Raw genomic sequence first — 26,883 nt, 5'->3', positions numbered from 1 at the left:
CCAATCTTATTGGCATTTATTCCTTTGAGCCATAGTTCGCATAGCTGATGGGCTACTTTTTGTCACGTTGCCGAATATCATGATATGGAAGATGTAGACTGTATTGGTGACGTATTGTAGATACTATATTGGATAAAGTTATGACTATGTCACGCTTATTGAGGTAGCCCGAGAAAACCTGGTTTTACTCTCGTGACGGTTAGCACTTACAATGCGACTCTATGAAAATATTTGAGATTCACACGGAAGGATTTTAAACGTGAAAGTCTGGGCTCATGTGATATTGAGTGTAAATTGAACATGGATCGTACGGAACCCTGGGGCTATGCAAAGCGTCTTTTTCCTTGTCGTTCTGGGGTCTTCGTTTCATCGCTTTCAGGATGACGACGACAGAACTTGCACAATGAGGAGAGTGCTAGCCACATGAGCACTATTATGCAGGAGCTCTATGGCCCTTTGTATGTATTATATATCAACCAACATGTGCAAAACGCACGTCGGTAAGAAATACAAGGCCGGAGTTGGCAATCCCGGTTCCAGCGGACAACGGAGAAATTCGCAGCGTGTGGAACAGAACCCAGGTCAGATGATGCGAGGTAAGGTTGGGCTTGGTTGTGATGAATTCTACATAGAGCGTACAGGTGTATTTGCCGCTTTCGGGTGGCGGGGGGGGGGGGGGGGGGGCTGGAACTCTTTCAAGTGTGATAGCTTATAGCTTGGGCCCTTGTCCCAATGCGGTAAAATGGAGCAGCTTATGGTGATGTTCTCTTTAGGTTCTAAAGCTAACGAACTGTAACAGCCGGACGGGTCGGGAGCCAAGTATATGCGATTATTGATCTGGATCTTTGTGGAAGACAACAATATTGATGGGTTTTTTCCCCGTGTCCTTTTGAGGAGCAAGAGCTTACTTTCACATGACAGCTGGGCGTCTATTTGCAAGGGTGCCAATGCAACGGGAGCTTGGGCACTGTTCACGAGCCGATGTTTTCACTGGCCGGGGATTATTAAACTATCGATCGACTATCTAGCCTGCATCTAGTGCAAGACTAGACACACGAGTGATTGCCAAAAAGAATTCCGTCTGCTCCGCGGAATACCGAGTTCAGCCGAACCACCGGCCGGCACTTTGGAGCTCCACACGCCAAGTCCGGCGCACCAGCAATTGCCAGCAGGTGGAGGGGATAGAAGCAGCAGGAGCGGCAACCACGGCATCCTTCTCTTCCCTCTGTGTTACCACGAGGGAAAAAAGACTAGTTAGTAGTAACTACGTAGTTAGTTGGTTGTAAGGTTCTTGCAGTGTAGTGGTGCAAAAGAAAAAAAAAAAAGAAAAAGAAAAGAAAAAAAGAAAAAGAAAAGAAAAAAAAAAAAAAACAAAAACGGCCAGCTGGGAGTGGGGCTGCATGCAGCTTGTGGGGGAGGAAGAGGGAAGGAAGCGTATCAAGGAAGCCATGGGCCATGGTAGTTGCGCCCAAACAAGTTTCAATCAGATCATGCCTTGGTAGCTAGATTTTGCGAATAATTCTTGGAATTTCCGGGATTGAATTTCTCTCTCCCCTCTTTGGGACCCCCTCATTTTTCTCTCTGCTCGCATCTTAAAACCCCAGGCCGCGCCGTCGTTTTTGGGCTATCGTTCTTGGCCTGGAAGCTTCTCCCTTTTGTTCTGCGCTCCCTTGGGCTTCTGCTTCTTTACCTTGGTTACCATCATCGTACTTCTTGTATACTTACGCCTGCGTGGCCCCTGAGAGTTCGCCAGCGTCCCTGATCTCTCTATGGCCCGAGCTTGCCTTCACTATTCTGACAGCACGCAATAGCACCGCTTTTATCTTTTTTATTGCGCGCCTGTCTCTTTGCCGCCGTCTTCGATATTTCCGGTCCAGCCCTCGGCTGGCTTACACTGCGCCAACGTCATTGCTGACAGCCCAACTTGGCCTATCGGGCTGGTTTCATCAGTGGCAATCAGACAAACACAGCCGCACCTGTTCTTTGCCGGCTATTTGAACGGCCGTGTCTGCCGTCTTTGCTCTGCTGGCTGCTTGTCTTCTCTGCCCGTTACGTTTCTCTACTACCCGACACTATGACCGGCCTAAGATCTCTCTGCCGCGGCTCCGTGCTGCTGGCTCTGGCGCACACTATCGCGCCCGTGTACGCCGACAATGTCTCCACTACGGCGCTCTCTGCGGTTCCGTCTTGGGCCTTGGGCTCGGCCATGTACATTAATTTTGGCGACGAGGGCAACTCAAATACCTACACCGTCCTTCCCCTAACCACCGAGCAGGGCCTCAACCAATCTACATCTACGCGAGAGGTGAGCTACAGTCTACGCGCGCCCGTGAATGCGAAGCCTCAGTTTTCATCTAACCTTTTGTACAGAGGATTTCAATTGCTGGGCCTCTGTCCATTGTCAATGCTTCCAACTTCCAGGGCTACTCCGCATCTCCGTCTGAAATTATATACATATCCTGCAGCGATGAGACGACTTCAACCACTGCCTCCCCGGATATAATTCTCAACTCCATCATGGACCAGAAGCCTCTGGCTATTCTTCTATATAGTACTACGGCTCAGTATTGCTCACTTTCGTTTACCGGCGACCTCGAGTACAACCGCATATTCACAACCGCCTCTGCGTCTACATCTGCTACCATCTACAACTCCATCACAGATACCAACGACTCGTTGCAAGCCCAAATTTCAGGCTCAAATTCACAGGAAAACCAGACTCGCGACACCGGGGAACGTAGATCAGGTGGTTCTGCCATCGCCATGAGTCTTCTATACGGAATTACGGGTATCATCTCGCTTCTCTTTTTGATCATCGTCAGCACAGGTGCAGTTCGGGCCCACAGATACCCCGAGCGTTATGGCCCCCGGGAAAGCCAAGGAACCCAGCCTGGCCAGAGTCGCGCGCGTGGTCTTGCCCGTGCAGTGCTTGGTACTCTTCCCATCATCAAGTTTGGGGATCCAGTGCCGACAAAAGCTGACCGCATGAATGATGTGGAGTCGGGTCTGAATGTCGAAGTGCCCCCTCCCGTTGCTACGCGCGACTCTCCCTCTGCAGCTGCCGCGGTTCCCCTTGCGCCGCTTTCGTCTGTTGCTTCCGGATCTCCGGACGCCAAGGAACAAGAATCTCAAGCACAGGGAGAAAAGCCTGCCGCGCCTGATGACGCCCAGTCTAAAAAATCCAGCCAAGTCGTCGATACTAACGATGACGACGACCACCTTGGATGTTCTATCTGCACAGACGACTTTCAAGTCGGTGAAGACGTGCGTGTTCTGCCATGCGATCACAAGTTCCACCCCGCCTGCGTCGACCCCTGGCTGTTGAACGTTTCAGGCACTTGTCCCCTATGGTAAGCTCACTTGTTTTTCCCTGACTTCTCCCTTGAATCGTGTCTCCCATTGAGGCCTCGCCCGGAAACAGGGACACATGCGACACAAACAAATGCAGCCTTTGAAGAAGCGAACCCTAAACTGACACTTGCTGACACCTTGCTTTAGCCGCCTGGATCTCAACACCAACTCCCACCCTAGCCCCGATAACGCCAGCGACACCAACACGGTTTTGCCGCCACCCCTCGACCACTCCCACGACGACGACCCTATGCCTGGCCAGCAACGCTCTGAAACTGAGCACCCTGAACCTGAACACACCAACGGCCAGACCAACTCGACCCATCACTCCAACAGTCACCGTACCTCCAAATTCATAGACTTCCACCGCCTACGCGCCGCGCGCACACGCGACGAACGCATTCAGATTCTTCGGCAGCTGCGCAACCGTAATTCAGCCGCACCGCATTCCACATCTCACGGCCAGCAAAGCCACGCGACAGCCCATGCCAACGGCAGCGCCGACGCTGTCTCTAGCGCCGGTACTAGCGCAGGCGCAAGCAGCGACGCAGCTGGCGATGACCAACAGCGCGATCACCAGACGCTTGCTGAGCGCTTCCGTGAGCGCTTCAAAATCCGGACTCGCACGCATGAGTGAAGCTAGACGGCTGGGTTTCAGTAGTGACTGACTGGGTGTTTATCCCTTTGCTTGATTCATTTACTTTTCAGCTAGCGTTTTTTCACATCATCGCATCATTTTTGGGAGGGTGGGGTTTTCTTTTGGGTGGTTCTAACTATACCAAACCTGGCGTTATGGTTTTTTTCTTGTCAACTTGGGGGGGGGGGGTTTCATTTAACTGATATGGCCATTTTGTATATACTAGCTGCCAGGTTTTGATTTCCGCATCAGTAAAATTCGTCATGACTTCGCAATCACTCGCGCATTACATGATCTAAACAGTGACCACATCCTCCATATATTATCCACTAACTCGGGCACATGGCCAACATTACAGACCCTGAGCACACATGCGACGCTTAGGGGGGCAGGACCCTTGGGAAGACTAGACCGCATCCCCTATGAACAGTCAGTTCAAGAGCCATTGATACACAGCCAAAGACATCGTTTCATTGTCTAGACGAGTTGGCCAATCAGATTCGCCCATAACCACATGTTGTATGATATAAGTGTGTGTAACAGGTGCGACTTGTAATCTGTGTAACAAGACCTCGAGATTAGGAGGACAGCTCCGAGGAACAGCTCATTAAAACACGAACAAATCACCTCGAGCAGCTAGTAATATGTAGAATATTTGGGAAAGGAGGTTGTGATCTGGCTGTTGTCTCGTTTCTTTGACCGAGAGAACTGCTGTGCTGGAGCGGCACGGTCGAGATCTCCAGAGCTCGTACAACGTCTACAGAGCTCCTATTCACCCGAGGTGGGAGATAGTTCTGAAGAGACCTTGAGATGCCAATAACGGGATGCAAAACACCCATTTTCCCCGCTCGCCTATTATGATCTATCGGGCCTGAATCTTGTTTGTCGCACTCTAGATCTGGATTTCCTTAAATGCAGGTGTCTTGGTTACTTTTCATGTCTTATCGCTGGTGCTTGTAGGCTGAAAAGGCGCTCTCTTTTAGGTGGAAGGTGACTTAATGGACGGGGTTGTCTCAGTCGAATGCGCCATTGTTCCATTGTGATGAAGACTCTGCATCAGCTCAAGGTAGAAAAGGATTCACTAGAAATAGGAAAGAATGGCCCTTGTTGACTCTTTCTTCTGCATATGCGTCGCTCGCGGCGTCCTCTTGTCACTCGTTTCCTTTTGCTTCCCCCTCGTGTGTTTTCATTTTTGTCTATATTTCTAAGCTACTTTGCTCCATTCAACCTCTTGCTAACATCACCAACTGTGCTTAGGGCAGATGCACATGCCCTCCAATGCTACCATGGACTTCCAGACCAGCTCACCAGTCCATGCGCGGACAAACACATCGTTTGGCCATCCCGGCGAACCTCTTGGGGGAACAGTCATGAACGTCCTCTTAGCTCTCGTATCAATCACTGTGATTACGGCGTTTCTCGGTATGCACTTCACACTCGCAAAACTGCAGATCTCTTCTCCATGGTCACCCATGTTAATTCTGCCAAGTCCAACGCAGCATGAATATCAAGTACTGGAATCGGCTTCCTTATGTTGTTTGGCGTAAGCACTGTTCCCTTCTTCCCCCGATCAATCGAGTGTCTTCCTCCGTTAATGCCGCCTTAAAGTTGTCTTCGCAATCTACATTGACTCCTATTGTTTTGTCTTTGCCACTGCTGTGCTGCAACTCGCGTTTGGGGTCAACTCGGCATACTCTGTATGCTCCGGGGCTATTCTTTTATGTCTTGCGTGTTACATCACGTCTAAAGTGAGTCTGAGAATCTCCCAAATCACTAAGCTGTTCACATTAACATCTCTCTATCTCTAAAAGGTGGTAAGTAAAAAGGAAAAGCTCCGGCCAATATCTAGTCATTTTATAAGAGCATGTAGAGTTTAATGTAGTGACATCCATCTAAATAGTTCATCTATCTCTTTCTCGTTGAGAAAGCGGTAAGTTCGCCCTCGGGAAAACCAAGTTTTCAATTGTTAGCTGATCAGCATGATAGTACATTATTCGCGGATCTACAAAGCCGCGCCTCAAGTCGAAGCTATACTGCTTCAACTGTTTTGTCATGCTTGGTATGCCAGTCTTGTAGATTTTCCGATCGGACAATAGTCTAATTGAAACTCGGTAGTTATATATGTTGCGGTTGCCATACTCAACTTCGTCTTGTACGTCTACTCTCAATTTATCGCCCTATTCTCCGTACTGACGCAGTCTTGGTGGCAGTCGCATCACCTACATTGAAGATGGTGTCTGCGTTATCGGGATGCAAGATGTGGCCATGGTCCCCCTGATCTCCTTTGATGCCGTGGTGAACGTCTACTTGACTGTTATGTTTCTCTTCCCGCTTAAACGTAAGTAGACCCCGCCTTGATAGTCGACCTGCCACCCATAGTCTGACGACCTCGACAGGGCTATATAGCTACAGTTGCTCCCAACGAACGCCTGCCCAGCTACGCTTACGTACTGTTGCCACCCGCACCTTCATCGGAGCTGTGTGTACCCTAATAAGCAGCATCACGTAAGTGTGCCTCCACAGCACCACAAGCCTTGGCATACACCACACACGCTGATTGTCTCTCCAGAAATCTCACGGTGCTCATGGCTCTTAGTGGCGAGCCAGGTTGGATCTGTCTGATTTGCTGCAATAGCGACAGTGAGTTTCCTCTGCACTCTCGCTTCCAAAAAAGAGACCAGTTCTAACCTTCGACCAATAGTCCTTTTTTCTGCCCTCGTTATACAATGGGTGACATCCAAGGATAACGCTGGCACCTCCGATTCTGCCAATCATCCCAACTACTCTGCCGACCCGCAAACCGGTGATCCTGACGACCACTCATTATCTTATATTAACAAGTCCAGTGGCCTGCGCAGTCGCAGTGGTCGCTTATCCGGTTTCCAGCACCAGCACGAGCACGGCGATCCTGCCGGTGCCAGTGCGCCCAGAGCCAGCGTCGATGACCACAGTGGCCCATACAGCGGCCACTCGTGTCCGAATAGCCATAGCGCGACGGCCCGCGCCGCAACCATCGACAATACGTCGCTGTCGTCGGATGAGAGCGACATCAAGTACCCTGCCACTCGCCACCACCTCCGGCACACCGGGCTGCAGGCGACAATAGCGTCAGGCGCCGTCGTGGTCACCACTACGATCCAACGAGAGAGTAAGCCGACAAGTGCGTTTTTTGAGGGTACAGACAACGAGAGGCTTCTGGGTGGGCCCGTGTACGGCGGCCGGAACGACAGGTTCGAGCGGCCAGGTAGCCTAGCTGTAGGGAGTGGAACCAATACCAGTGCGGCTGTGATTGCTAGTACGGTGGCTACGGGAGACAAAGACATGCAACTACAGGAAATCAAACCGGGTGTATAGAAATTGCATGTTGCCTCACGAATATCACGAGAGTCTCGAGAAGAGGGCCCTGTAGGGAATAGGTTATACTTAATTTGATTCGACATGTTACTAACGTCACCAAGCTACATGATTTGAGTCTTGTGCCGCTGAAATTGCCCAAAACAGTTAACTAATCGGCTGATGAATATGGAACATATGACAAAAAATATTCAACTGCATAAATGGCCACATGTATCCCAGCCTTCCCATTTTGTGCCCCTGACTTGACTTGACTATATTCAACGTCTCTTTGAGATGCACCTTGCGTACTTCCCCCCACCATAACCTTTTCCTGTCAAGGCTACAAACACCAACAGCCCAACGACTGCAAGCCACTGCTATCGATATTTTCATCTCTATATTCATATCTCACCATGACCAACACAACTATGCGTTTGTCGTCGCCCGATCTTCAACACGATGTGGCCTTCGGATCAGATGCCCAATTGCCGCCGCCATCACTGTCGCCCAAAGCCCCATTAAAGCTTTCAGCCAGTCCCCGGTGGACTGACGAGCAGGCCTTTGTCATCTTGGAGGCTCTGAGTGACTCTCGCAAGCAGGGAGATCCCCCCTTGACAAGTCACCTAAACAAGAGGCTCTGTTCACAGAAATAGCCAGCACCTTGCAGGCCCGGTGGCCGGACTCGAATTTCACGTATGAACGAGTCGAGCAGAAGGTGAAGGCGATGGTCAGGGTCTGGAGGGCCTTTACAGCTCTCGATTTGACCGGTGTTTCTTATGACCATGATACTGGTGCGATCGATGCTAGCGATGAAAAATGGGCAGATTGAATACAAAAATACGGCGAGCCGGTTGATTACCTGAGGTGCAATGAGCTTCCAAGGAAGGACCTCTATCAGGAGGCGCTTGAAGGTTCCGAGGGGCTCGTTCCGACGGCCTCTGAAGCCGTAGATGCGGAAACCTCATACGATGCTGAGCTTGTTAGCCAGAGCGGTGGCCAGGATGAGGGACACTCACAGGACCCAACAACAAACCAGAGGTCTCAACCAGCTTGCTCTCCGCCTCCAACGAGGAAAAGGAGGGCGTCATCTCTTTCTACCTCTGGAATGAGGAAGAAGACGGCCTCGTCTCTTTCTACCTCTGGAACGAGTCAGCCAACGGAGACGTCCATGGATTCAGACACCACCATATCACCCCAGACTTCCCCTCGTCTATCGGAATGTCTCCCGACTGAAGAAGAACTAGACGAAGCTTACACTGAACTTACAAGAAGGTTTTCTACACGGGCAGCTTGTGATGAAATTGCCTTGTTTTTGAACTTCCTGGCAACCGAGCCGAATGCCCTTAAGGAATATTACTCTTCAACAGAGCCTATGAAAAAGCGGATGTTCCAGAGGACTCCAATACTCTAAGAATTCTGAATGCGGGCTGGATCGCGACGAAGGACCAAATCTTTGATGCTACTTCTAACTACGCAAATATAATAACTGCCTGTGGTAGTCAAATAAACAGAAGTCTTTTTTTGGAATCATGCAAAATGTCAGTGTAATTGAACGGGAGCCCGACTTTTTTAGCTTCACATTTGCCAATTTAACACCACACCATATTATTCACCTTCAATCTCCTCTGCCATTTCGTATAGCTCAGCGATTTGGCCCCCGACGAACGCCGGGTTCCGGTGATGCGACTGATACCTTTGTCACTGATCCCCCGCGATTTTCTGCCTCAAAGCCGCCGCATTAGAGGCATCGATATTCGAATCCATACAGTTTCTTACAGCCTCAAGGAAATCTGCTTCTTCCGGGTCAACAGGGGCTGTTCCTGATTATCCCCATGCGCCCTGATGAAGTTCCAAAGGCTTGTACAAGCATACACTATCAAGATCTGATATTCGAGACCATGTTCCGGCACCGACGATATCAGAATCTTGAACTTCCTCTTCACCCGACCAAACACATGTTTCGCCGCCATTCGAAGCCGTGAATGCTGCAGGTTATACGGCTCTTCTTTGTTCTGCGGTCTCCTCTTGCCGGGACTCCATTCGTTGAGGTGATATGGCACGTTGGGATAAGGCGTCAAAAGACCAAGCTCATCTTGCTCGAGATTGGCGATCACATAGTGCGCTTCTCCGCGATCCATTGAACCTCTTGGTTTAATGCGATAGTTACGAGTCAAATGCTTGTAACTACGTTGAACTTTGATTGCCTCTTTTTTGTTGTGGTCCATTTCATGCCGCGTAAAGCCGATGTTGTCGCGGAGGACCGCTTTTTGAACTATAGCCATGTTGTATGCGAAATCCTGGAGAACCATCATCGTTTCCATGTCATGGTTTATTTCATCCCACGCTAGCTGTACCTGGTGATAAGTAGTGGATATACGCAAAAGTGATGGCAGGGTTTCATCTGGATCTTGTGAAGGTGGCGTGCTCGGTCTTTCAGGAGCCGGAGACAGAGCCGGAAGCTTCGATAGGACGACCAAGGGGTTTAGAGGAACAATCCCTGATTTTCTGAAGGCCGATTTGATGACTTGAGACCGAAGTGCTTTCTTTCTAGCTTGCGTGACATTCGAAAGAAAGGTCTCTTTCACTTTATCGGTGAAGCCGTCCCGGTGTGCCGCAAGAAGAAGCTTTGAATATTCGTGCTTCAATGGCTGGAAAACACCGACGTCAAGCGGTTGAAGAATGTGTGTCGTATGAGCGGGAAAGACGAATGGATGAATGCCCGAATGGTTAGTCTTTTGTACAGTAAGATGTGTCAAAATAAGAAGTAAAATTTACGATATCCTTCACACTTGTCTATAAACTCTTTGGTGTAATGAGATGCGAAGCCATCGAGGGATAAAATGAGATAGTCACCAACCCGGTATTTCTTCGTGTGGCGATGGAAGAAGCCGATCCAGTCCAGCTAGATTCTGTCGTTGTTATAGCCGGAGCCAGAAACAGAAATCCGCGTAGAGGGGTGTAAGTCGGAGACGGTGTACCAGTTGGCGAGATGTTCTACATCTTTGAAGATGACGTATAAAGGGCAGGTTTCTCCGACGGTAGATGCACTTTCGATGGCGGTAGCAAACTCTCGATTCTCAAAAAGTGGTCTTTTAGCGAGTTTTGGCTGCTTCGTGACCACCATTTGGGATTTTGCCATACCCAACTGGAACCCCGTCCCGCCAACATTCCAGATTTCTGCGTCCACGATACCGTAGTCCACGATGATTTCTTTTGACAGAGGGTAGTTGTATCTGTCGTAGAGATCAATATATCTGACTAAAGCAGCGTCTTCAGCATCAGAGAACAGCCGGTGTGTCGGTTTTCTTCTTTGCTGGACCGACGCCACAAAGATGCGATCCAAGGATGTGTTTCGAGACGGTAAATTGACACGCCACTTTTGTGATAGAGATTTCCGGATTTTTTTAATTGGAAGATACCGCATGGCCCAGCATGGCTTCCATATCTAGCGAGATGTTACCCATCGTTGCCAGTGGTACGACGCGATGAAATATCCGATGAGCAAGTGGTGATGTTTTTTGTAAAGTGTCAGCTTAGGCTAACGGAACGATTAAGCTGGGGAGCGTCATCACATATGGATGGCGCGAAAACGCAGCTGGCGTCATTTGGTGATAATCGCGCAGTATGTATTAGGCAGTAAGTTCTACGTAGCCTAGCTCTGATCTCCAATTTCCGTATTCCATGTGGAGCCTTGCGCCACATGAGAGTATAGTTGTTCCGGCGGTTGCCCTTTCGGGCAGAATATATTTCGACAGTTGGAGCTGTCAAACTATCGCTGTTAGGATCACTACGAAGAGGCCAAGTTACCCAGTTAGAAACGTTCGTCTTTTTGGCGCAGTGGTAGTTTACACGCTTTGACAGGAGCTCCTCTGTGAAAAAGTGAGGCGTGGCACGATTAGTACAAATGCAAGGTAGCACAGCCTATGGACCCTAATATTATGTGTGAATCTAGGGTTGTGTGCATCCACCTGCTGCCATCTTATGTAAGTCTCCGTAAAACTTGGCATGTTAATCGAAGTGGTAGTTTTACAAGGCTTTGATATCCGTCAACTCCGCTATGATCTACAAGTCACGGAGCTTGCCAGCGTTCTCTTTGTGGCGTAGCCAAGCAGTCTCATGTTCTCTTGCCTTGGTTGATCCAAAGCTCCGTGTACCTGAGCATGTGAAACGAAGACCTGGGCTTTAACCGCTTTCAAGTCATGATCTTTGCGTCATACACCAGGACCAGCTTGTTCACGTTGGTACCTGATCGCTATTAAACCTGAAACGATGCCTGCGTTGAGGACAAGAGACCTGCATCACAGCGCATGGTAAGAGTGCTGGTGTCGGTGTAGGGCCGCCAAATGTCACTTTCTTTTAGACATGCAAAGTACAGTTACTGGTATTACATGTGCATCGTGTATATGTGTGAGGTTCAATTCCATTGAAGGCACTAATCTAGAGCTCTATCCATGTTTAAATCCTGGCTCTCCGCCCATAGCCCGGTTCAAGAAGTCTCTGCTGTGTGTGCATCCCAGACGGAGACCGCGAATATACATACAAATACTTAGCATGTATACCGCACGGTTCTCAGTCTGGTACGCTTCCAGCCATCTCGCAAAGAACATCTTCCAGCCCGGTTCCCAGCGGAGAAGCATAAACAAAAGGGAGGTCCTTCATGGATCGATAAGCCCGCCAGAAATTTCCCAACCCACCGAAAAAAAAAAAAACAATGCAAAACAAAAGGACAAAAAGTGAAGAAAGAAAAAAAGGAAATTTTGATTGGTGTAAAGTGAAGTCCAAGGCCAGGGCCGAGAACACGAAGTGAATGAAGGGTGACAGGAGTCACTGGAACCAAAGAGTGAATAGGTTTCGAACCCCTGTTGATGGTGATTCATAACCAAAGAAGCCAGTGAGACTTCAAGAGAAGAGAAAAAAGAAAGGACATGACAACGAATCAGAACAGATAACCACGAGGGACTGGCATCAACACGATCAAGTCAAAAAAGAAGTGAATAAAAGCAAAACGGTGGCTGGTATATACAAAACAGAACTCAAAAAGCTGAAAAATCAAACGTCAAAATTGCAAAATTGCAAAATTGCAAAAAAAAAAAAAAGCATAAATAAAAAAGGATGCGCGTCTCAATTCAAGCTAGCAACTTCAAATGCTTAAACAAAGGGGTGGCTCTGTGTTCTACTTTTTTGTTGCAAAAGCTGTAGTAGTGAGAAACAGTTTTCAATTCTCATAAGAGAGTTTACATGTAGGCAGAGCCAGCTTCGTTCAGAACACCCTTGGAGATGAACATGTTAGGAATGGCAGCGAAGAAGTAAGAGTAGCGCTCAAGGTAGTCGAGAGCGTCGAGCTTGGGCAGGACCTCAGCAAGGAAGGCAGCGGCATCATCACCGGCGCCAGTAGGAGCAAACTCGGTGAGCCAGATCTTGCGGTCACCGCAAATCTCGTGAACGGCCTCCAGGTGAGTGAAGAGAGTGTCAGCTGCAGAGGCCTCGGCGTACCAGTGGGTAACGCAGAAGTCAACAACACACTCGGAGGAAGCTTCGCAGGCAGTCATGAAGCTCTTGAGCCACACGTTACCCTCACCGTCAAGGTTCGAGTTGGAAGTGGCAGGAGATCCAATCTTGGCCTTGGACTTCAGGGGGACAACGTGGGCTATGTGGGCAGCAAGAGCAACGCTGACATCCATGTTGGACTGAGACAGAATATCGGGCTCGTTAAATGAGAGCACGTGAGTAGAGCCGGAGCTAATGGCCTTGTCGGCGGCAGTGGTCCAGTCATTGGTGTACTTGACATCATTGCCCCACAGCATGGGGACGAACTCGATGTCAACGCTGACATCACCGACGTAGGCACCCCAGTTGTAAGACCAGTCAAAGGTGCGCTGGTTGAAGAAGGTGTCCAGCAGAGTGCCGTCGTTATAGGCCAGACCACGCTTGGAGGAAGAGCCAGTAGACGACGAGGTCGAGGTCGAGGCAGCAGAGGCAGACGACGTGGAGTCAGCGACATAGGCGGCACCAGCGGCCACAGTGGTCAAGGTGGACAGGGTAGTGCCAGCAGCAGCGTAGACAGCTTCAGCAGGAGTGGAAGAGGTGCTGCTCTGGGCAACCTCCTCGGCATTGTATCCGTAGGCGGGAGCAGAAGAGGAAGATGTGGGGTTGAGAGTGAAGGGCTCAACCACAGGAATGAACTTGCCAGTGGTCGAGATCACGGTAGAAGTGGAGGTCGAGGTGGTAGTTGCGGCGGCAGGGATGGTGGTGGTGGTGGTGGTGGTGGGGGCATAGTCATAGTCCTGAGCCTTGACTGCATCGACAGTGTGCTCAGCGCCGTTGGCGTAGACGAACTTGGTCTCCTCGACAACAACCCACTCGGTGTGAATGCCGCGGATGTCCAGTTTTTGGCCGGGAGAGCGGCGGTGCATCTGGTTGTGGCGGAAGGAGTTGGCAGCCAGGGCGTTGCCGGCCAGAGAAGAGGCAGCCAGAAGGCTAACAAGAGGAGACTTGGCGATCATGGTGAAGATTGGTTAAAAATTTGTGTTTTTTGTGATATCAGGTCGACAAGATTCGATTTCAAAAAATGATTGTGTGTTTGTACAGGTAGCAAGAGTGCCAGAGAGTTTAAGACGTGCGGGAAAAGAATGGAAAGACAACGAGTCGCTCGCGACTGGTGATAGTGTCAAGTGCTGAAGAGCAAGAGAAAAGGCACAAAGAGCGTGCAAAAGATAAATAAACAAGCACGAACAAGTACAAAGGCAAAAACAAGAAAGATTGTCGGGAAACCACGCAGCGGTTGAAGACGAGAGAGAGTGAATGAGGGATGCTGTGATGGAGGAGTAAACAAGAAGCCCAGCGAAGGGAAGACGGCCGGCTTTAAATCAGTTTCGCCTGAAAGAGATAAAAGGAAAATAAAGTCAAAGGTTTTAAGACCCAGCGCGGACAGGCTGCCAACACCAGCAGCTCTGCCACCCAGCCGGCTGGAATGTACAACCATCAAACTAACACCGCCATACATCACCAGCACCGTAGAGGACCAGAGGAGACTCCTAGTGTTAGTGAGAGTACCTGGCCCAGTTCCAGCAGTAAGCAGACATGGGTATCCTGGACTGTATGCTTCTGGCCGAAGGAATCCAGGAACAGGGAGGGGCCTTGGACGAGTGACCCATGCAGGGGCCGGCGCAAGGGCCGGAGAAGGGTCCAGCAGGGGTTTGTGTGATATAGTGACAGAGAGAGGGAAAAACACGAGATAAAAAAGGGAGTAGGGAACAAAAGAAAGGGAAAAGCTGGCTGTTTCCGGACAAACTGCAGCTTTCCCAGTCGCCCGCCTGCGTTATCGCAGCCTTACAACCAGTTGGGCTTGCATAAGTGCACTTGTGGCTCTTCTGCCATGGAATCCCAATCCCACCTATCCCCCTCTCCCGCCCACTCTGTCTGTTTCCCGCTTGATTCCTTTTTGTTTCGTTTGGTCGGACGTTTTGCCCTTTGTTCTCATTTCCCTCTTCGGCCGCATTGAGCACATGCTGTCGCGGCTATCCACGTACTCAATTTGCATTTCATGTCCCTATAAGTCATTGCTTTTCTGAGTAGGGGTTGAATTGAGGCTGGCTGGAGGCACGTTCACTACGTCTGAATTAAGAGCCAGGCTGGGTTGATTGCTACTCGTATTTCTTTATTGTTTTCTTGGTCCGGTCGCTGTAGTTAATCCTGTGTCTGTCGGTGTTGGTTGGTATTGGGCCCTGTGGTGCTGGACTTTTGTGGCCTGTGGTTACAGAGTGAGACATGCCTTTGTGCCCTCTATCTGGCTGCTTTCAGTCTACTTTTTAGTCGACTGGAATTTGAGTCTAAGTTCCTGGCTAACTAGTCCGCCCATCTGACTATCCTGTATACGGAAGTTTGCCACTTTGTTTTAGCACACCACAAGACGGGGTCGCTTGACATTGGACCAGCCTTGCAACGCCGTTCACGAGGACCTTTGTGACAAACTAGGCTGTCGGTAGCCAGGTGATGCTCCTCGTCGTACTTCTGTCCTTTTTGCTGTCTAGTGATACCCGTAGTTAGTTGTGCCCATATACACCCCTCCCTTACAGAGCCGCCCACTTGCAAGTGTCGATCATCATCCATCCTCGGCAAGACACTAGAAACCTAAAAGTCTTGCTGTGCTGGTACCTGGCGCATTGTACATGGTGCGAGAAAGACCTTGGGCGGTCATCAAGGGCACTACTCAACCCCTCAAGTTTATTTTCTTCCTTTTCCCTTGCAGGTTGTTCCTGCAACAGCGGGTCTTAGGGTATGGGTTGCTGACTTGTATTTGCAATCAGTTAGTTATAGCATCAAGCTGGCCGACTATTGCAGCTAGTCCACACTATTAACAAGCCGTCTTTCTAGGCACTTGGCAGTTTTGCAGCTCGTGGGCGCCAAAAGCGTCATTAGACAAACATAGGCACAAGCATGTAGAGTTGTTTCAAGACTGGAGGGTCACGACTGTGGTCTGGTTTTCTTTGAATGCGTCAACTAACTACAACCAACTCTAGGCACAAGTTGGAGTAGTTGCTGCTATCTATGTGTTGTATGTGTCCGGTGGTGTTATATTCAACGTCTAACCAATAGTTGGTTATTTACTTGAAGTTCACAAGTGCTATGTAGCACAAGTACATATGTATGTACGAGTCCATTTGTAGTAGCTGTGTTCTGGAGCATTGTGCTCTTTCCGTTCTGAATTTGACTTGACATCTTTGTGCCTCAGGCTGCCATAATTCCTTCTTGTGCCAACTGACTAACTTATCACCTCAAAATCACCACCGGGAAATCTCTTCACCGCATATCGTCTGTATCCACATCTCAACCTCCACTTTGACTTCGACTTCGACTTCTGGGTTCCAGCTCCACGCTCCACGCTCAGCACCGATTGCTTACCATCCCTTGCGGCCCGCCCTCTCACCAGGGCCACTCACCCACTCCATTTCCTGCACAGCTGCTCTGTCCCGGATTCTTTGCGCAAAACAATTTCCCGTTGTTGGTGGTGCACTGCGCCTGAGCCAACCACCACAATCCCCAAGCCATAACGTTCAATCAAAAATAATCGCCTCATGGACGCCTCAACCTGCCTTGGTCTCTGGCCTAATCTTGCACTGTCGTGTTGCTGCCAGCAACCACCCACCCACTGAGGGGTTTCCAGAGAAAGCTGATTTCACCGTCGCATCCATGTCCATGCCCATGTCCATATCGCTGCCTTTTCCTTTCTCCTTCTGGTTGTGGCTGCTCCGTGCACAGACTTCATCGACATGTGTACGGGTACAGGGGATCCCCAGCAGCTTAGCCTTGTTTACTTCCATTCTCCCCTTCTCTTGCTTGGGGACTGTCCCTCTCCTCCACGTTGTGTCTGCCTTCTCGGGGTTTAATTGCTTAGTTGAGGCGTGGGTGGCCTGTGAAGCGAGGACGCGGCCCGGCTGACGACGCTCCCAGAGATGTCCAGGGATGGCACATAGAAGCCTTGGCGATCGATTTTGCTCGGGACAATGAACTTGTTGGTTGGCTTTGAAAAAATAATACAACACAAATGTATCACTGCCAACATGCTGCCAGAATCACCGGAATCATCAGCAGGACCACCACTAGTGGTTGAATACATGCAGTGATGATATCAGAGGAGGCCCCCAATATAGCTTGGCGATTGCTGCCATGTGTCTATTACCACGCTTGCACTATGGTATAGTTATAGTACTTTGTTCAATGCTGAATGCAGCATGAAACTAAAGTTATAGAAGACAAGCAAACTTTAGAGACGGCGTCGCGCCACTGCACATTCCTCCCTTTAACCGCCGACTTTTCCTCTTCCGTTTTGTTATTAACTAACTATTCCTTGCAAAGAATACACCTGCTCCTGAAGTCAAGCTGCAGCTGGCTTTCATGTGGTCTCTTTTGGACTCTGCATTCCCTTGCATCAAGTTCCCTTCTTTTGCTTGTCCCCCACAACTCCATGATAGCCACGTAAGCCTGCTCGCTTTTGGTGACACAGTACCGGAGACCTCCTGAGGAAAACCCAGCCTCTTCGTGTATATTTCCCGGGCCCAGCCAGGGCTGCCCTAGCTCCCAGCAGAACAACTTAGGGGGGCTTGTTCTTTACAGAGCCTTCGGATACAAGGCTTTCCTGGCGCTTCCATCTGCTTTCTCCTCCTAGCCCTGCTCCATGTCCCATGTGTTGCAATCCTTGGATGATACTGCGCCCATAGTCTCGGCCTTTCTCGCTCTGGTTGACTACTGCTGTTCAGCTAGCCTTTGTTCTAGACCTGAGGTGTGTCCCTTTTCACATCACCAGCTTCCCCTGCTTCTTTATTTCTGCCTTATTGAGAACTAGACCTGATCGGCTACAGGGGAGATCCGGAAGGGTGGGCTGTTATCGGCAGAGCCTCGGATTTGAAAGGAGCTCTCATGGTGTCTCACCATCAACATGCCCTCTCTATTGTTACCACGTTACTGTGTTCCCCCGTCATATATCGGGAGCTCGTCTCACGCTGTGCGCGAAATTGAGCACGGATATTCATGATTGACTGACGTGTTTGTCATTTGTTGGTAGTCCGGATGACACACAAATGCGGAGGGGAGTGCATAAACAAAACCGAATATACTGTTGTGTGTTTGCTTTTGCATTTTTTGGTACAGGGCGGCTGCGTTTTCTTGGCCGCATTCGTATTTGCGGTGTTTGTGGTGAAGGGTCGCACTCGTTTCTCGCACTACATATCCACCACCACTGCCAAGAGTCCCCTCGTCGCGGGTTCCACTGACCGAGGGATCCCAAGTGCACATTTAGTCTCGGAGGTGGGTGGTGAACTCCTTGTTTTCTATGCAGGAGCACTTCGAGCCCAACCTCTAGCTTACGCCAGGAGTACATGCATATACAGAAGTCTAGATACTAGTACCTGCATGCATATGCATAACCCTCATCCACCATGTTCTTACGGTATACAACCAGTACTACTATCCTAGACTCCGACTGCTACCACGCGAAGAAGCAGGAGTCATGGGGCTAAAGCCAAGGAATCGGTGTGGGAATTTTATAGGAAAACTTTTTTCATCGACTTGTGCTCCAAAGTTCCAGAAGAAAAAAAATGGAAACCCACCTAACATGAAAAAAAAAAGACTCTGCCAGCCACCTCTTTTGGCTCCAATGATCATGCGAAGACCCGAAGGCATGAGATGTATCGAGTCCTTGATGGTGGCCTATGACACAATGTGCTACATGCGCCAAATTCTGGCAGACAGCTCTCGGTTAGAATGCTGTCACACAAATAACGCAAGCTGGTCACACAACTGTTTATCTTTTCTTGCCTTTCTCTATAGAAAGTGAGCACATGGTGCAATGGATAACGTCATTGGCTGTGGTCTTGAGCTCATGACCGACGGGAATGATCTGCTTGAGTGGAATTTGTCCAACGACTGGCGATCGCATGAAACGTCTTTCGCCTCTTACAACACACAGTACTTAGTAAAAGATAAGAAGCCTCTTCCTCAACAACCTCGGGGGCAATGGCGCAGTTGGGAGCGCGTTAGACTGAAGCGCAACTTCAGTGGTTCTGTTATCTAAAGGTCACCGGTTCAATCCCGGTTTGCCCCATCCAAATCTCAAGTCCCGAGATCCGTTCATTTTTGCCGATCCGATTGACCGGATAATCATCGGGTAATAGCTCGCTTGTTTTCTTGTGGCACCACAGATGAGGCTGACTGACCACACTCGATTTCTGCGAAGGCGCCAAACCGCCATGAAAGCCATCGTCAAAGATCTTGTTAGCCGTGCAGAGCCGAGATAATTCGACGAGAGTGCCACAATGCAGCCGTCGAGAGTTCTGCTAAAGCGGTCCGTCTGGAAGGGTGAGTGAGAGCTATTGGATTGTTGTTTCTTTCCCTCCGTTAATCCTTTTTTTTTTCTTCTTCTTTTTCTGCGTACTTGTTGGTGTCTTGCGCCAAATGCTTATATATAAGAAAACAACCTCATGTACTGACTATTCGCGTACAGGACCGCACATCGTTCCGTAAGTCACAGTGACTTGGCCAATCACTCGTCATGGCCCTCGAGATATCAAATAGAAAAGCCTCACAGACCATACCCATGCCCTCTGCCGAGAGCACCAGCGAACGCTCCACAACTCTCGCAGCCCCGGACCCCCACGGGACCCCACGGCAGCGCGCGCAACACCGGCGTATAAACAGGGCCTAAGGACTGAATGACTGACTGATCTCTCTTATAGCTTGCCCATAGTGCGGCCTGCGCCGGGCCAGAAGATGGCGCCGATTAAGACGAATGCCCGCTCAGCGACGATTCTGCCCAACTTTGTCGGGCTCAAGTTCCAGGTGCACAACGGCAAGACCTACATTGACGTGTTGATTACCGAGGAGATGGTGGGCCACAAGCTTGGCGAGTTTTCTCCGTACGTCCTTTTCCTTTTTTGTTTTGGCGTCCTGTGTTCCTTTTCTGCTGGAGCAAGAAGAGTTGGTTGGGGCTGCTTCTTGGATACTAACTGTGACATTGTAGGACTCGTAAACCCTTCATCTGGGACAAGAAATAAAGGACGGTCGGTTGTTTGTGTTGTTTCTTGGGCTTGCTTTTTGTACCTTATTTGCGCTGTGTCTTGCGCCCTTGACACTATGTACCATCACCAATAAAATCCATGAATCGGAACCTAAAGTAGCTGTTTCAAAGTCAAAACCTTCCATTAAAAGAGAATTGATGTAAGCATGGCGACACTTTCTGCTGATAGCTAAGCCCGTCTGAACCATGTTGTTTTCATGAGGGTGAATACCATCAAGGATCCATCCAGTGGAATAGAGAAAGAAGATAGTAACGGAGTAACAATACCAATAAAACTATGTCAGACACTATTGTTTGTCCATGACATCCCAGATCCAAATGCGCCAAAAAAAAGTCAACCCAATCCCAGCTTAAGCAACCAATTCCCACTTGCTCGAGTCCACACAAACATCCCACCCACCCTTCTTCATCCACCGACTAAAACCCCCGGGCTCCCCCGAAACACCAATATTAAACCTAGCGGTAAAACTCGCTGCGCTTGACATTGACACCGTACTCCGCCACCGCCATGCCCAAGTCCTCCATCGTCAGCACAGTGCGATTCTGCCCGCTGCCCGAGCCGCCGCCTCCGTAGCCCGGGCGTTGGATACCCAGCGGCCCGCCCTTGCCCTGGTCCTTGGCGCCAGGCTGGCCGGCGACCTGGCCAGCCATGGGGAAGCCCGTAGCCGCGCCCAGGTTGGCCATCGGGTTGTTGGCTGTGTTGGACGCGCGGATGCGACTGTACTGGTACGCGTCGGCGGCGATGTCGGCAATGAACTTTTGCGTCGCCAGCGCGAGCAGCTTCGCGAGCCGAGGATCTGTCTGCGGTGCAGGCGGAAGGCCGCCTTTGGTCATGTAGTAGTTTGTAACGGCATCGGGGATCTATCACATGCAGCCAAAGTAGCATCTGGTTAGCGAACTGCGTATACAGCCAAGGAGTTTGCGCCGTGTCATGTGAAGCAGACCGAGGACAAGCGTATCGGCATCGCTTGCAACACTCCTCCTAGAAGAAGAAAAAAAACTCACAATCGGCGCGTAATCATCCATCTTGTGCAGGAACTCGCGCAGCGATGAGTCCTTGCGCGTTGGCAGACGCGACTCGGGGATCGTTGTCTCCGGCACATCCAGCGACGGTATGCCGCTCGCCGCATTACCCTGCGAACCCGGAATATCTATGCCTGGTGCCTCATCGCCCGCGCTGTTGGTCGCGGCGCTCGTGCTGTTGCCCGGGACACCTGCGGCAGCGACGTCGGCGGCGGCAGGGGTCGCAGGGCCACCGGCCGTGGCGGCAGGCGCGGTGGTGGGGGTGGTCGATGGGGCGCCCGAGGGCTCTTGGCTGGACATGGTCATGGTGTGTGTGCGGGGAGGGGAGAGGGCTTCTGCCGCTCGGAGATGTAGTGGCCGGGGCAAATATATGCGTGTCGCAAGACGGGTATTCTAGATCGAGAGCCGGAAGACCGAGGGCAGGACGTGCAAAAAAAACCCCAGGCTGTCGAAGGAAAGTTGGAAATAAGTTTGTCAGGCGCCAGATGAGTTAGATCCGCAGGCGATGGTTGATGATTGGAAGAAGCTCTTGATGGACGGCGACGAATATTGCGGTGCGGCATGTGTTGTCGGTTGTTAATCTCAGAAGCGCATCTAAGCAGCCTTACGTATGGGCCCACATAAAGGGTTGGCTTTTAGCAACCAACTTGATACACACCGCAACCTCAGCCATCCAAGACACTTTTAACATATTGGGTTTAACAAGAATAAAGAGAAGCAAGGCGTGTCGACTATTATTTGGCTAATAATCGTGACCTTTCAAATCCCAAGTCAAAACAGATCTGATGAACATTAGTCTGATTGGGCCAATCTTCCCAGGAAAAAAAAAGAAAAAAAAAACAAGAAAAAAGGACATTGCTTGATCAGACCAGTTAGTCCATGTGCAATGGCCGTGATATCTATCCTCCATATCACATTATTAACCCAACAAAAATCACAAAGTTTTCTTTTTTTCTTGATAAAGGAAATGCAGTACACTCCACAGTAACAAGATCCAAAAAAGCACACAACTCCAGGCGAATACAGATCATCAAGAAAAACAGGTCAAGCAAACATAAATATGTGTAATCCCATAAAAGTGAGCAAAGTAGACAGAAAGGCACACAGGTACCAATGGCCCATTGCAATATTTTGGGTTGAAAAGACGATGAAAAAGCTATTGGGTGGTGGTGTATACCCTGCTAGTAGCTGGGCGTTAGACAAATGTAGGTAGGCGAGAGAAAAGGAAATCGAAAAGCTCGCCTGGAAAGTCAAATGGATATGCAAAGCAGAGAATAGAGTAACGATGATGGTCGAATTTCAGACAGAGGAAAACGCTCTTGATCTCCCGCTGACATCGAGACACCAGGGCTTGTAAACAGAAGAGAATGAGTGTAAAATCACGCAAAACAAGAAACAAAAAGTCGTAGAGTTTTTAAAAGGTACCAAGAATGGCACGTTTGTGTTGTTGCGATGTGACAAGAACTCAGAACTAAGAGGCAAGCTCTGAGCAGACCGAAACAAAAAAAATTATGTTTGTACGGTTCTAAAAGACATGGGTTTCTTTAATTCTCAGTCTGGGCCCGAGGCTGGCGGTTCTGGTGCCCGCCGCGGTTATGGCCACTGTTGCGGCCACGACCTCGGAAGCCTCCACGACCACGGCCACGATAGTTGCGGTAGCCGCCATCGACGCTTCCCTGGCCAAAGGTCTCCATGTTCTTGCGCTGCTCCTCGCCACGCCATTCGCGACCGCCGGGCTTGAGACCGCCGTTTGCAGCGCGCTCCTTGGCTTCACTCGAGATGTTGTCGAAGAAGGAAGTCGACTTGTTATACACTGGCTCAGTAGGCTGGGCAGAGTCGGCGGGTACATCAGCTTCCGGCTCCTCATCAGCAGCATCGCCAGCTTCAGGCTTGATATCGTCCTTGTTGAACTTGGCATTGGCCGAGTCAAAGTCGAAGTCCTGAGAAGGAACTTCAACCTTGCGATGAGGGCGTCCAGAATGACCAGTATGTCCATATCCACGTCCACCACGAGGACCATGAGAGCCACGGGGGGCAGCATGGATGCGCATGTCATTGACGCGATTTGAGAGATTATCGACAGGGTTAGTCGCAGGTTCAGATCCGGCATTCAGACGAGCCATAGCAAGGGCCACAGCAGCCTTGGCAGCCTCAGTGGCATCGGTAATTGCTGCATCTGTGGGAGGTGCAGCGCCCTTTGGGGCGGTATCATTCTTGGTCACAGGTGGTTGAAACTTGGTGGTAGGTGCTTGGCCGTTGGGCAGAGAAGCAGCGGGAGTAGGCTGGGGAGCACCCGTAGAGGTCGGCTTGTCGGTTGCGTCGGTCTTTAGACCAGTAGGCTTACTGTCGGCTTCGGCGGTGCGGGGCTGCTGAGGAGCCTTAACATTAGGGCCATTTTGCTCCTTTGACTGAGTAGACTGTCCATTGTTGTCAGAGGGGGCGGAAGGCTGCTGGCGCTTAGGCTCCTGGGAATCAATGGGACCGTTCATAGGACCTCCAGGGCCACCAGGTCCACCGGGGCCCATGTTTGGGGGGTAAGGGTAGTTTCCCCATGAACCGGGGGGGCCACCGGGACCAGGAGGAAAGTTTCCAGGACCAGAAGGGCCACCCGGACCCCAACCGTTGGGAGGAGGGGGGTAGTGCATGCCACCGTAGCCACCAGCACCAGGCATGGGACCACCACGGCCCCAAGAGCCAGGCGCACCATAGAAGTTGTTGTTGTAGCCATAACCGGGGGCGCCAGGATGGCCTGGGGGGCCGGTGTGAGGTGGTCTTTGGTTGGTCGGAGCTTGCGCATCAGGACGGGGACGAGCCTGTGAAACGTCAGAATGTGACTAACAAAAAAATGAGCGGGTTCACGCAAGGCGTATCGTTGGTGAGCTTTCAAGTGAGATACGACAGATCCAATTCGTGGGCACATTGCCCGTGACTTTGACATAACACGCTGTTTTCGTGACGGATGTTTCGAAGGTACTCACACCGAGAATAGCAGGGTCGTTCGGGACAGCGGGGGGCTGCTGCGGCTGGGGAGCAACGGGCTGATCAATCCGGAGGTCCTTCACATCACTTCCACGGAAGACAATGTATTCGTATACTTGGTCGGAAGCTGGCACAGCAGTGCCGTCGCCCTCACGGCCCTCGGTTCCAAAGGACTGGACATTCTCGAGGGAAACGGTCGACTCTTCGGAATTGATTTCGTGCAGAGTGCCTACATAGCTATAGCAAAATCGAGTCAGCCACGTCGCCTCAATTATGTGCGGATGGGGGAGAGACCCCGGGGGGATAAAGCTTACCGAATGTTACTCTTGGAGATGAGAGAGATACGCGATCTGCGATGCTGCAGTTAGCATCTGAGTTTGAAGGGCTAGATTGACCAAGAAAAGAGGAGGTCTTACCCGAGATATTCAGACATCGCGAGCAGTGGATGTGTGAAAAGCTCGCACAAGCTTCACGACAGATGGAGGGGAGGGCTTAGGCTACTTAGGAGGGGGAGGGGAGGGGGAGGGGTGACAATGTCAAGGAGTATTAAACAAAGCACGTGTTGAGCAATAGGCGGCAAGGATTGAGATACAAGTTGAGACAGCAAAAAAAAAAAACAAGTGAATAAGTGAACAAGCAGATGGGGATGTGAAAGCGAGAGGACCCAAGCGACGTGCATCAATGTGGTGAAGTGGAAGCCGGCAAAAATGTGACCGGGGGTAAGCAAGGCTGAGACGGGTAAACAGCGGGTAATCATGCAGGATTTTTGGGGGCGGGGCAGGGCTGAAACGTGAGCTGTCCTGGGGCAGGTTTTGCCTCAGGAAGCCAATTTTGTTGAAGCCGGGCCCCGTATGCGACCGTATACGATGGGAGATTATCATTGATGGACATCGTGACATGGGCGACAGACAAAAAAGACAGACAGGCGATGCCAGTTGCAGCCCAAGCGACAAGCGTATACCTGGATGCTAACCCTTAGCCGGAAGAAGCGGCAGTTGTTCTAGAACGCACCAGGAAACTTCGCTGGCGGCCAAGATGCGGTTTAATTGAAGGTTTGGTGTTTGGAAGAAGCCAAGAAGTGTAGGCTAATGCCAACACGAATGCTAATGCATTGGCGATGGCGGGTCATTTTACTTTGTGCAGAATGCGGGCTTGAATTGGGGCAAGCGGACAAGTGCTAGCATGCCAGGAATGGCGATAGCAGTAGCGATAGCACAAGACGGAGAAGAAAGCCAGCTTCACTGACTACATGCCGAATGCTCCAGCCCGCCATCGCGGCCTGCCCCTTGGGCCTAAAGCCGCAGCCCCAAAGACCTGCCCAGCGAAGCCAAAAACGGCATGTCCTCTTCTTTGTCCAAGACCTGCTTTCCTGGTACCAGACCAGACCACAGCACATCCACCCTTTAATTCAATTCAAAGCCACAAGGCATGAGAGGCACGTGTGTTCTGTGTCTTTCTTTCTCTCTTTCTCTGGGTTTGCGCTTGCGCTTGCGCTCGGGGCCCACGGCGCGCTCTTATGTCCGATCGACGGCGGACGACAACCCCTGCAATCCAACTTGGTGCTGACTTTCTTGTAGAGAAACATCAGGCCAGACGACCCGAGGTGTCCCAATCAGGGATGCCTGTACGTCATAGCACAATAGCCCACAGCCAGTAAAAGTCCAAGTAGTCGCTTGGCAGGTCCAGCACTCGTGCTTCTGGCCGGGGACACTGGTCTTTGCCAGGCCTTGGGCAATATGCCGGCCGCCGTTGAACACCGTCAAGGGCAACCCTCCTCCCCCATTGCAACTGTACAAGTCTCAGTACTTTGCAGAGACAGACCTCTCGCTGCCCTAGCTGCCCTGGCTATCTGTCTGCTTCTGGGTTCCGCGACTTGCTTGTCTGCCCAGACTTGCCAAGACCTTAGGATCGCGCAACCGGTGTGCTATGAAGCAGGACTTAAGGAGAGAGAAGACAAGTGTGGGACATGACTGCCAATGTTTCTTGGCTTTAGAGGTGTGCGCTCGTCGCGATGGGCAGGCAGTCCAAGTCTAGAAGTCTATTTCTCTTCCATGCCTCCTTCCCTTCGTTCTCATCCTGTCCTGTCCTTGGTCTTGGTCTTGTTAATGATCGCTGTTCGCACCCAAGTTCCAATCCCGCAGTCACTCGTTAAGCTGCGTCTCAATCGCAGTCGGACATCGCAATCATTCACCTCTAATCTACCCGTCATTCACTTCTTTGTTATATAATCTTGACTTGTTTTATTCCTTTCCAAGCTCAGTTCCCTCTGCCCTCCCTTCTTTACCCTGCCCTCTGCTCTTTCGGCGCATCGTGATTGCTTGTTCCCGCCTGCGTGTCTCAACTCCCGTCGTCTACCCCCGAGACATCACATCACACCCACACAACGATGCAGTTCTCATTCGCCGTCGCTGGCTTGCTGGCTCTGGCCAACGCTGCTTGGGCCAGTTCCCCGGCCTGTCTCGTCTCCGCCGTAGTAAAGCAGCCCGAACCCACCAACCTGGATCTTGTCTGCTCCCAGTACCAAAGCGCCGTGCTGGGCAACCTCACGGAAACCTGCAGCAGCGAGGCCGATGCCCAAGACGCCTATAAGCGCTATGCCTCTGATTGCGAGCAGAGAAATTTCACTGTTGGTAAGTATCCGTCTACTTACCCCATAGTATCACGCACCAGCCATGCCATGGCCCCCTCCAAACTAACACACTCTGTAGCTAGCATGCCCCCATATGGCTCATCTGACGACTCCGAGGAGAATTCCTCCTCAACTGACTCTGATGCCAGCGCCGCAGCGACTGCTTCCTCTGCCAATGCCTCTGGTACCTCTTCGGGCTCTGCTTCATCCTCTTCGGTGTCAACCGCCGGAGCCGCCAGTCTTTTGTCCTCCAGGGACAATGCCTTGTCTGCTGTCATGGCTGCAGGAATCGCCGGTCTTTTCCTTTAGTCCAGCCGAGCTACTTCTTTTCTCTTCTCAATGGAATGGCACAGATAT

The 26,883-nt window shown here is 50.7% G+C and overlaps 7 protein-coding genes across 7 annotated transcripts; 4 read left to right on the top strand and 3 right to left on the bottom strand.

The window, feature by feature from the left end:
- Positions 1-2,074: 2,074 nt before the first annotated feature.
- Positions 2,075-3,988, top strand: BROUX77_000948 (uncharacterized protein; the record flags this gene model as incomplete). The annotated part of the gene is made up of 3 exons (XM_073753608.1): positions 2,075-2,305; positions 2,371-3,350; positions 3,499-3,988. 3 exons carry the CDS (start codon positions 2,075-2,077, stop codon positions 3,986-3,988), a joined length of 1,701 nt encoding a protein of 566 aa, XP_073609183.1.
- A 1,500-nt stretch (positions 3,989-5,488) lies between these two features.
- BROUX77_000947 (uncharacterized protein) lies at positions 5,489-7,342 on the top strand (the record flags this gene model as incomplete). Its single annotated transcript, XM_073753607.1, has 8 exons — positions 5,489-5,531; positions 5,597-5,736; positions 5,975-6,047; positions 6,104-6,140; positions 6,199-6,326; positions 6,395-6,467; positions 6,558-6,628; positions 6,690-7,342. The coding sequence occupies 8 exons, from the start codon at positions 5,489-5,491 to the stop codon at positions 7,340-7,342; spliced, it is 1,218 nt and encodes a 405-aa protein (XP_073609182.1).
- A 5,216-nt stretch (positions 7,343-12,558) lies between these two features.
- Positions 12,559-13,827, bottom strand: BROUX77_000946 (uncharacterized protein; the record flags this gene model as incomplete). The annotated part of the gene is made up of 1 exon (XM_073753606.1): positions 12,559-13,827. One exon carries the CDS (start codon positions 13,825-13,827, stop codon positions 12,559-12,561), a length of 1,269 nt encoding a protein of 422 aa, XP_073609181.1.
- A 5,307-nt stretch (positions 13,828-19,134) lies between these two features.
- On the top strand, positions 19,135-19,872 carry BROUX77_000945 (uncharacterized protein; the record flags this gene model as incomplete). Its single annotated transcript, XM_073753605.1, has 4 exons — positions 19,135-19,177; positions 19,323-19,338; positions 19,555-19,734; positions 19,839-19,872. The coding sequence occupies 4 exons, from the start codon at positions 19,135-19,137 to the stop codon at positions 19,870-19,872; spliced, it is 273 nt and encodes a 90-aa protein (XP_073609180.1).
- Positions 19,873-20,351: 479 nt separating this feature from the next.
- On the bottom strand, positions 20,352-21,224 carry BROUX77_000944 (uncharacterized protein; the record flags this gene model as incomplete). Its single annotated transcript, XM_073753604.1, has 2 exons — positions 20,352-20,756; positions 20,901-21,224. 2 exons carry the CDS (start codon positions 21,222-21,224, stop codon positions 20,352-20,354), a joined length of 729 nt encoding a protein of 242 aa, XP_073609179.1.
- A 1,238-nt stretch (positions 21,225-22,462) lies between these two features.
- Positions 22,463-24,330, bottom strand: BROUX77_000943 (uncharacterized protein; the record flags this gene model as incomplete). The annotated part of the gene is made up of 4 exons (XM_073753603.1): positions 22,463-23,731; positions 23,897-24,134; positions 24,212-24,247; positions 24,314-24,330. 4 exons carry the CDS (start codon positions 24,328-24,330, stop codon positions 22,463-22,465), a joined length of 1,560 nt encoding a protein of 519 aa, XP_073609178.1.
- Positions 24,331-26,283: 1,953 nt separating this feature from the next.
- BROUX77_000942 (uncharacterized protein) lies at positions 26,284-26,835 on the top strand (the record flags this gene model as incomplete). Its single annotated transcript, XM_073753602.1, has 2 exons — positions 26,284-26,527; positions 26,606-26,835. 2 exons carry the CDS (start codon positions 26,284-26,286, stop codon positions 26,833-26,835), a joined length of 474 nt encoding a protein of 157 aa, XP_073609177.1.
- Between the last annotated feature and the right edge of the window lie 48 nt (positions 26,836-26,883).

The sequence above is a fragment of the Berkeleyomyces rouxiae genome (assembly GCF_048999995.1).
Source record: "Berkeleyomyces rouxiae strain 22BRR77 chromosome Unknown BrBRR77_ptg000001l, whole genome shotgun sequence".
NCBI classification, from domain to species: Eukaryota; Fungi; Ascomycota; class Sordariomycetes; order Microascales; family Ceratocystidaceae; genus Berkeleyomyces; species Berkeleyomyces rouxiae.
The sequence above is the reverse complement of the archived record's forward strand: the minus strand, read 5'-3'. Positions and strand labels throughout refer to the sequence as shown.